A 10615-nucleotide genomic window follows, 5' to 3' on the forward strand; every position below is an offset into this window, starting at 1 on the left:
AAGTTAAACCCTTGAGTTAACTTGGTGTTCTTCAATTGTGCAATATTATATTTGGGCAACAGACTCCTCTAAATGTTCCCACTTTCATGAGTAAATTGCCATTTTAGTCCCTGAGTTTTGTCCAAATTTGCCATTTTAGTCCAAATAATTTTTTTTTTTGCCTCTGAGTCCCTGACTTTTCCCTTTTGTTGCCATTTTGATCACATACACTAACTCCATCCAAAAACTCCATCTTTAACCAGGGGTATTTTGGGAATTTTCATTTTAAATGTTTTCAGTTGCCATTTTGATCCAATTCCAAAAAATCAAAAAATTCCAAAAAATAAAAAAAATCCAAAAAATTCTAAAAAATAATAAAAATTCTAAAAACTCATAAAAATTCTAATAAATTCTAAAAAAATACAAAAAATCCGTTTCGGCACGAACCGTTTCGAACCCGAACTGTTTCGAGCTGAACCGTTTTGACCCGTACCGTTTCGACCCGAACCGTTTCGAGCTGAACCATTTCGACGCGAACCGTTCCGACCCGTACCATTTCGAGCTGAACCGTTTCGACCCGTACCGTTTCGAGCTGAACCGTTTCGACCCGTACCGTTTCGAGGCATGGTTCGCGTCAAAACGATTTAGTTCGAAACGGTTCGGGTCGAAACGGTACAGGTCGAAACGGTTCGCGTCGAAACGGTTCTGCTCGAAACGGTTCGGCTCGAAACGGTTCGGCTCGAAACGGTTCGGCTCGAAACGGTTCCGCTCGAAACGGTTCAGCTCGAAACGGTTCAGCTCGAAACGGTTCGCGTCGAAACGGTTCCGCTCGAAACGGTACGGGTCAAAACGGTTCGGCTCGAAACGGTTCGGCTCGAAACGGTTCGGCTCGAAACGGTTCAGCTCGAAACGGTACGGGTCGAAACGGTTCGCGTCGAAACGGTTCGGGTCGAAACGGTTCGCGTCGAAACGGTACGGGTCGAAACGGTACGCGTCGAAACGGTACGCGTCGAAACGGTTTAGTTCGAAACGGTTCGGGTTCGAAACGGTTCGCACCGAAACGGATTTTTTGGATTTTTTTTGATTTTTTTAGTATTTTTATGATTTTTTAGAATTTTTTGGAATTTTTTTGATTTTTTGGAATTTTTTTGAGTTTTTGGAATTGGATCAAAATGGCAATTGAAAACATTTAAAATGAAAATCCCCAAAATACCCCTGGTTAAAGATGGAGTTTTTGGATGGAGTTAGTGTATGTGATCAAAATGGCAACAAAAGGGAAAAGTCAGGGACCCAGAGGCAAAAAAAAAACTATTTGGACTAAAATGACAAATTTGAACAAAACTCAGGGACTAAAATGACAATTTACTCCACTTTCATTGCCAAGCTCTAGGGTAATAATGTTTAACTTCAAAGTCAAACCTCACATTTACATCTATCAATTTCATTTTTCATATACACATACGTGACTACTTTCTTGATCAAATAGTTTTGTTGGTAGATGAATATTTCAATGTGTTTGTGTTAGTGACATGGGTCTTTCAAATTTCTAACTTGAAAAGTCGCACTATTTGCGAGCCTAGTGGCCCTAAATATGCCACCCACGTCATTTAGAAACTCAAGATTTTTTTAAAAGGATTTAGAAACTCAATCCATTATATTCTAACTTTTTTTTAAACATTCTTCAACACATTTTATTCGTACTTTCAACTGTAATTCAACTTTATTCGTAAGGTATATCCGTTTAGTAACATGCACTGTCACTGTCCCAACTCTACACACTGTTTTCATTGTCGTGAGCCTAGTCTCCTTTGTCGTTGCCACGACCATACACATAGTTGTCATTGCCAGATCCTCAACGATACGTCATCACACACAACATAGTTCATTGTTTTCCAGTTACATAGATATCAATCTTCTCCGGTTCCGAGTGTCCGGTAATACTATGGCTTTTTAACATCGGTTCAGTGGTTTGACCCAAGTCACACATTACCAAGTGATTCAACAATGAGTGACCATATGCATAGCAACACTATATTAATACATATTTGATATGTTCGTAGCTTAATTAACACATCATTTGTTGCTTCTTCTACTTAACTACAGCCACTGCTTTGTTAAGACAACAAACAATGTCATAATCTCATGTAAACAATCCAATACATCTAGTAGAATAGTAGATGGAGGTAGGGCTGGCAATTTTACACGAATACACGACACGAACCTACACGAAGTTAACAGGTAACGTGTATGGCCTTAACAGGTATCGTGTACCAAACATGTAGACACGAGATTAACTGTTAGTGTTCGTGTATAAACAGGTTAAATATCTATTTACCTGTTAATACCCGTTAGTACACGATAAGAAATTAAATTAAATAAAACTCATCAACCATGTGCGTGTGAGTTCCTTAATTCCTTTCTATTTTCATTCCTCATTCAATTCAAAAAAAAAAATAAAACCCGAAACTCCCTCTATAACTCTCAGATAGCATGTCGTGTTCCTGTTTTTGTTCGTGTTAACCGGTATTAACAGGTAATTTTCGTGTATAACAGTCGAGCAGTCATGTTAACAGGTATTAACAGGTAATATTCGTGTATATCATGTCGTGTTCGTGTTTGAAAAAAAGGACACGATAAGTTATCGTGTCGTGTTCGTGTATGGGATTTTGTGTATCGTGTCTTATCGTGTACGGGTATACACGATATGCCAGCTCTAGATGGATGTACATATGATAACCTAAACTTACTTTGCAGCATTTAAACCACACTTTTTCACAAGATTCACCAATGCAGATAGTTTGTATTCATAGCCAAACGTTTAACATACCTCATAGATCACAAAGGCACTCCATTAATCATCTCCTACAAAACTCCACTACACAGATTATGATAATGTGCTCATTCTTACTTTTTATATTTTAGAAAGGCGGGAAAAAGTAGGATTAAAAAAAAATCACAAAAAAGCTGAATCTTGCAAATCTGAATACACACCTTTCACGATCGGGACATACTATTCACGATTGCAACCTCTACTCATGATATAATTGGTTGGTCTCGATGCACATCTCAACATAATTTGTACAAGATCTATGATATAATAGAATCTTAACTTGTTGAAAACCAGTTTATAGAACTTGCATAACATTTTTCAATCCTAATTCATTTATGATTTATCTAACACTCAATCTTAACTTCCTCCTGTGTTACTATTGCTTCCCTTGGAGGCCTTGCTCGATACACTGTTAAAAACCGAAAACGTCAAATAAGTCCTAATATAACTATGTTGGAAAGGAAAGAACCCCGAAAACTATAGCCAACTCTAGACTAAAATACCAATATACCTGAAGAAGATGATTGTGCAACCAATCAAGAGTTTGCGGGAATGTTGTAGTCGATATATTAACAACCGTTAATCCCTGTTCACAGATTTTAAAAATAAATATTCCACATGATACAAGGGACGGCAATCGTTTCAGTTGACTGGTTGATGGGTTTAACTCACAAACCCGAACACGACCCATATACATATTCATGTCAAAGACATTAATCATAGCCCGGAAACACTATAAAGTTTGTAACCTGTGTAAGCCATTTATCTAAACGAGTCAAATCGCTTGATGGGTTGTAATCAATTTAAATGAGTTGGTGGGGTTTGCCCTGATAAAATATTTTGTTCTAATTTTTAATGGGTTGATGGGTCGACCTGTTTAACTAGACGCCATTTAATAAAACAGGTCAACCTGAACTATTTATAAAACAGTTGACATGACAACCCAAAACCGGATTATTTTGGTGTCAAGTTCAAATGGGTCTAGTCAGGAACTGCCACCACTAGTATACTTAAACCCAGAGAAGAAAAAAGGATGTGTGTACCTGTGACTTGAATGAGCACAGATAGTCTTGAATGGTTTTTAAGTTGCTAATCAGTTTATCTTTTTCCTGAAAATGTATAAGAACAATATAAATTAATGATGTGAAAAAGAGTGTCAATTAATTGCTAAGTAAATACTGATACCTGGATTGGATACCTATCGCTGAATTTCCGGCTAGATATCCACTCCTCTAACAGTGCCTGCAGATAAGGGGAAAAAGGGACTGATGAAATTTAAAATAAAATATAGGAATTGCTCGTAATGAGGAGTCCAAACAAAGCAAATAAGCCGGTTTCAGATTTATATGGTTCGGTTCATGGTTTGGAACTTGGAACCCGACATTACCTTTATCACGTAATTTTTTTTTTTTCTTTTTTGGAAAATATGCAGTTTTGTCAGTCCCGCAAACTCAGCCAACCGGCCGATCTAGTTTGCCATTTAGCAGTTCAGCCAAGAATTGTCGTCAAAACTGGCAAGACCAGATCGTGAACACCCCCTAATTCAAGTTTGCATCATAAAAACTACAATTCAACCCTCTCCCTTTGAAACTTGCTTTTACATGATTATTTCAATATAAAAGTATCAAGGTTACAAAACATCTCATTACCTTATGATCAAAGTCCGCCATCTTTAGGACTATAGGAATTATTACGGGTTCAGTGACTCCAGATTTTTCTCTTTCAAGAGTAGGTTTCTTATCTGCCACTTGATCTTTTGTGGTATCATCTGAAAAGCCAAATAAGTAATTAAAAAGGTAGAAAAAAATATGCAGATTGCCATCTAAATAGCGGAAATCTATCAAGAACAAAAGCAGAGGTTAGATTAAGAGCTAACTTTGACTACCGGCAGCATGGTCAACAATATGAACAGACTTGAGGTCATCTGAAATTTTATCCAACTCTTGAGTGGATATTGCTTCTGTCTTGGCATTCTCAGCATTTGGATGTATATCCTCGCTTTGAGCACCAATAGTGGAAGCATTATTTTCCACGTTTGTCATGTCATTTTCATCCGCTTTTGACTCTTGTGGATTCGCTGGCACATTATGTGGTGATTTATTCTCTTCATCCATTAGGTATATACTAGGATCCACATGCATCCCCTGCAAGGACAAAATGGTTAATATGTTGTATCTACAGTTGGTCTGATAAGTAATATTTGTACGTACCTCAATGATAATTGGCTTCCCGTCTTTCATTGCTTTCTTTAAATCACCAGCCAATCCTATGACAAAACACCATCGAATAAATCCATCTATATTTTCCAATTACAACCAGAAGTTTCAAATTACCTTTTCGAACAATTCTGCATTCTCTGCAAAATTCAGTGATTAGCTCCTCTGAGGAGCTGAAGTCTCGTGCCCAAATTGGTGAAGACGTCAAAGGTGCACTGAGGTGCGTTAAAACACATGCAACAGACAATTAACACTTGATTGATTGTATTCTAATTTGCTGTTATTTCAAAAATACAGAGAATTATTTTTTATTAAGAAATGAAGTAAAGCACAGATATGTTGCATACTCTGTTGATGTCCTTAGCAATTCATACACCATATCCGTCTGTAACATCAAGAAAAATGAATCTACAAGAGTTTTCTGAAACAGGAAAGAGAAAAGACGTGAAAAACAGACTCACCTGCAAAACATTTGGCAAGTTTAGCCTTTGTGCAAGTTGGGTAGCAATTGTAGATTTTCCAACACACGCTGTGCCACATACAAGAATAACCAATGGCACTCTTTGATGGTGAAATCTACAAAGGGGGTAAATAGATAAGCGTTTATAATAAACATATTGATTGTTTGTTTTACTCCAGTCCTTTATTTACCTTGTCATCATCTTGTAACGATTTATGTACTCTTGTCCATAGCCCCGGCGTTCCATGAGCTGCAAGAAAAATCACAACAATGAAATTTTATAAGCAAGTTTGAGAAAAAAGAATATAATTATTGCCATGACAAACGTTAGCAATGAAAGTAGCATAACTATGCAAACACATATGACATGTAGCTTTCAAAGGTTGTATTACAATACATACATGATAATAAGCAAGCCTTAACTCAAATTGGTTGGACTAGACTGAAAACAAAGTTCACAGTTACCTTTATTTAATTGGAGGCATGTATGTCTCTTCAGCAACTATATGAATTAAACCTCGTTTATCTACATAAGATAAATGAACAACATGCCAAATAGAGCTTGCATCCTTAAAAGTAATTATTAACTTCTAGCAAAACGACTATATTGGTATGATTTTACATATTATTATTATTATTGACAGATAGTGTGGATCGGACTGTATGAAGGTACCACTAGATAATCAACAATATTCTCCAAGAATTTATAAATTACACAAAAATACAATAGAACATTTCAATTTAGATATTGAAATATTTCCATGAGCAACTAGACTCAAACACAGTAAAAGTAACGAATATGTATCTTAAAGGATTTGTTTTAGATCTTGAAAAGGAGAATCATGTCAGCGAATTTTTTTTAAAGAGAAAGAAATCATAAAACAAATTTGAAAATCTATTGCCCATAAGTAAAACTTAATTAAGAAAAATAAAAACAGCCTTGGAAACCGTACACTTGCAAGAGATACATCATACAAATAGTAATGAAAGGGGAAATGTTAAAAATGACATCACAGTATTACCTTAAACAAATTAGCTTCCAGATCAGACTGGGATCTGCAAAAAAGTCAATATATGAGACCTTATGGACATATTAAGGTTAGCAGTGAAATGGTAGCAGTTGGAGGATGCGATGACATACACGTCCAGAAGGCTATTATCTATGAGCAGCTTCTTGAGTTCAAGGGCAATTTTTAGGGCCACATGGTTAGGAATCTGAAAACAAAAACATTATGATGTTATACTTCAAAAGCTACTCTCATGTTAGTATGGAAAATATGAAATAAGAATCGAATGTTTAACTTATAAGTTAATCTCATGTTATTATAACAAAAAATATGATATAAAGAATCTAATATTTAACTTTAATGATTTAATTCATGTCATAATAGTAGAATCTAAATGGCTTTCCATTTATTCCTTAAATCAAAATGGTCTTCAAGGGCCTCTTGTGATTGTAAAATCAAAATTGCATCTCCAACTGAAGTTGCAGACTCTAATAAGTGCAAAAGAAATCCGCTTGCCTTTTTATGACCTATTTTGCTCATATATCATCTCATAACAATCAGTATGTGCACTCAAATAAGCCACATTTCTTTTATAATATTTGTAAACATGAGTTTTTGAATTATTGCAGCGACTAAATAATTAATCTCCACAGCTATTATATAAAGAGTGAATTGAGATATTTATGCCTCAATGCAACACATGATCTTAACTTTTACATGTGAAGCAAAGAGCTCGTATATTGCAGAATGGAAGTCGACCATTGGACTAAACTTAAATAAGATTATAAGACAAACTAAAATGATGCCATTGTTATCTCTGGTTGTACAAATCCAATGTTCGGTTCATTATAATAGTTGAAAAGCATAAAAAGAAAATCACTAACTAGTGCGTGGGATTAAAATAAGTTTCCTGTTAGATTTCGGATTTTCATCTTAGTAAAAGGGGCCTTATAATGACACAGAACATAGATACAAATTCACATGTGCTTGAAATCTTATAATGTTTTATTGTGTTTGCAGATAATAGCGTCATCTACCATTTAAGATGTCCTGTGAATCATAAATATGCCCTCATCTCTTGTAACAATAATCATTTTCCACAATAGACGATATTAGGTCTGTGTTGTTAAAGGCACATGCGTCTAGACGCCTCAAGGGCACTCAAAGCGCAGATCGTGATCAAGCGCAGGTGAGGCACTAGTCTTGATCAAGACAAAGGCGCTACGAGGCAAACGCTTCGGTCCAGGTAGGCAGTTTATTTATTCACTTTATTTTTATCTTTCTTACCATTGGACAACGGTTCACTTTTCTATTTATTAACCTAAGCAGCCAGCCTGCTATTCAGGAATCAAGATCAGTATTTGTCCCCTGATTCAACTTCTGTGCTTTCTTCTTCCCAAACACATCAACATCAATTTTATTTTTTGGCCATATTCAACTTCAGTTTTTTTTTTTTGCCAGATTCAAGTTCTGTTCTGCTCATTGGCCACTAATGTTCATAAATACTAATTAGATTGACATATATTTAATCTTGTGCAATGTTTTAAACTTTTTATCCTTTTGACTGCCGTGTTCACTCACTGTTCATGTTCAATGTTCACTACTTCACTGCACTTTTTGTTCACAGTTCACAAGCTTCTTTTTTAAAACTGATTGCTACGGGTGGTGAAGAAATTGAATCAAAGCCATCGAATGCAAGCTCTGATAAAGTTTGATTTTTATTTATGAGCTACAACGACCTACAATAGCTAAATAAGTAGTGAAAGTATGCTCCTGGCTAAAGTATCATTTTTCGGCCTGATTAAAAGTTTGGTTGTAGATTGGCCCTTTTCTATATGGCGCATATAAGAGCCCCCATAAGTACATTTGCACTATTATTTGGCCTGTATAATGACTGATATGACAGGGGGTGCATTTAATAAAAATGGAGAGGGATTACGCTTAACACAACCCATTTACTAATGAGCTTGATTTTATGTGTACTTTTCTGCAGTCTATGTTCACTGTTCATTATTCTGTATTCTCACTGTGTTTCAGTTTGTCTTCACTGCTAGTGCTATATGCACAGAAAATGACTTCTAACAGGTTATTCGTCATCCAAACAATGAAGGAAATGTAATCTCGCATGGAAGTTTAATTATTTGCAACGCACCGATGACAAGAATCGTCACTTGTAGAGTCTGCAACAAAGTGACCAAAGGAGGGATTTATCGAGCAAAGAACATCAAACTGGAGGTAATTGAAATGCGAAAGCATGTTGTAAGTATCCCCAAGCTGTTAAATATGAACTGAAAGCGTATATGGAAAGACAAAAGTCAAAGAAGAGTGTTGTTGTTGAAGGTTATGACTTGGACTTTGACAAAGGTGGATCTGGAGAAGATGAAGGGCCATTGGCAAATCGTGTCTTAGCGGGTTTAACAGGTCTCTGACAACGCGAACAACACAAGTTCTAAACATGAATATGATTCGTTTAACTACTTCATATCCAATGTCTATAACACAGTTGTATGATTTATGTACCAAGAAGGAGAAATGATAGATCCTAACCTTCTAATTTTAATTATTTTTAAAAGGTGAAAAATCACATGGAAGTACTTTTCAGTGAAGAGGTCTAATCGTGTCTTATACAGGTTATTTAGAGGGGGATGATGACATAGTGGAGATATCAAGTCTTTAAAAGAAAAGGAGTGGACTAAGTGGAGGACAACGAAGAGGGAGAACCTTACATACACATTATATACTACATGATATGGGCTTATTTCCTTTACATATTAGGTTCCAATTAACACTAATATACCCAATAGTTGTCATTACTCAATACAATGATACAAACTACTTCGTCACCAGAAGCTCAAATCAAACTCCGCTAAACACTTAAATGAAAGGCAAAACGAAATCAAAATCAACAATCCAAACAAATACATTCAACTTTTGTGAAACTCATTAATTAAAAAAGACGGAAGGCCAAACCTTAGTAACAGTCAGCATTCTGCTAAGCAAAAATCTAGAGAGGACATAGTAGTGATCAGCATTATCACCCAACCATACCTTCACCTGAAAAAAAAAAACAATACAAAACCATTATAATCATTTTTTTGTATGCATAACTGATAAGATAAGGTAACCTAATACTCCCTCCATTAATCCAAAACGAGATCACACATTAAACAGATTACTGTTCAACTACCTAATTGATATAGACACTAAAATATTCATCAACAAACTGGCGAATCATGTGAGATGACAGTTAAAATTGTAAGAAAATCATATATCTGAACATCATTTTGACAGAATAACATATAATAATAGAAATTAGAAGCAGGAAGTAATTAAGCAATTGCAGAAACAATAAACCTTGACGAAATCGTATTTAGAAGAACCATTACGAGTGCCGGTACGCATAGGAAAGTCATTATTAGTGGCTTTCGAATCCTCATCTGGAAGAAATACTTTGTTTGAAGAAGATGATTTCGGTTCGCTAGGGCTTGCAATCAACACTGATTTATCCTTCTTCATCTTCCGATTTGAAACCCTAATTTGGAATATCGATCAGAAGAAAAGAGTTAAGATGAGTGATGAGAACCCTAATTTGTATCGATCAGAAAACAGTTAAGATGAGTGATGAGAAGAGGGAACGACAGGTGGCGTTGCTTCGGTCAAAAGAATGCTGAATGTGAATGTGAATGTGAATGTGAATGTGAATGTGAATGTGAATGGGTCGACACTCGGGTTTTCAATTGGACCCCGGTTAAACTAAAAGTTGTCTCCTATCCTATCTATCTTTTCTCAGTGTAAGACATATAGCCAGGACCGGACCTTCCTCAAGAAGGCCGGACCGAAACAGAAAGAAATCATGAACCATCACTCCGTCCCTCAGTCGCAAACATAGACGCACTTCCAAAAGATGCGTTCTAATTAAGTGACGTCATCAAGGTTGACTATTATAAATACCCCAACCAAGTACATCACAAGTACGGTTTTTTGAACCTTCGTCCTTACTTTCTCTCTCTAGCAAATACTTATCCTCACATCGGAGGGTGGTCGCAGAGTGACCCTCCCACCTCTGCGGTGAGCCTAACGATTTGTTCATTGTGCAGGTTCGGATCCTCGTGTTCTTAACAAG

The 10615-nt window shown here is 36.1% G+C and overlaps 1 protein-coding gene across 1 annotated transcript; it reads right to left on the reverse strand.

The window, feature by feature from the left end:
• Positions 1–2937: 2937 nt before the first annotated feature.
• Positions 2938–10278, reverse strand: LOC110940658. Its single transcript, XM_022182214.2, has 15 exons — positions 9847–10278; positions 9463–9546; positions 6627–6700; positions 6508–6541; positions 5677–5735; positions 5487–5601; positions 5373–5410; positions 5143–5240; positions 5020–5075; positions 4686–4953; positions 4459–4577; positions 3995–4051; positions 3853–3918; positions 3321–3395; positions 2938–3218 (listed from the first exon to the last, which is right to left on the reverse strand). Exons 1-15 carry the CDS (start codon positions 10006–10008, stop codon positions 3186–3188), a joined length of 1338 nt encoding a protein of 445 aa, XP_022037906.1. The 5' UTR covers positions 10009–10278; the 3' UTR covers positions 2938–3185.
• Between the last annotated feature and the right edge of the window lie 337 nt (positions 10279–10615).

The sequence above is a fragment of the Helianthus annuus genome, chromosome 5, assembly GCF_002127325.2.
Source record: "Helianthus annuus cultivar XRQ/B chromosome 5, HanXRQr2.0-SUNRISE, whole genome shotgun sequence".
NCBI lineage: Eukaryota > Viridiplantae > Streptophyta > Magnoliopsida > Asterales > Asteraceae > Helianthus > Helianthus annuus.

Bases quoted from the DNA above. Each gene is read 5' to 3' on its own strand.
- LOC110940658 (XM_022182214.2), bottom strand. From the start codon at position 10,008: ATGAAGAAGGATAAATCAGTGTTGATTGCAAGCCCTAGCGAACCGAAA. The intron at 5,241-5,372 runs GTATGCAACATA...AACGCACCTCAG, and splicing joins TTGCTAAGGACATCAACAGA to TGCACCTTTGACGTCTTCAC. The intron at 3,396-3,852 runs GTACACACATCC...ATCTGTGAACAG, and splicing joins TGTGCTCATTCAAGTCACAG to GGATTAACGGTTGTTAATAT.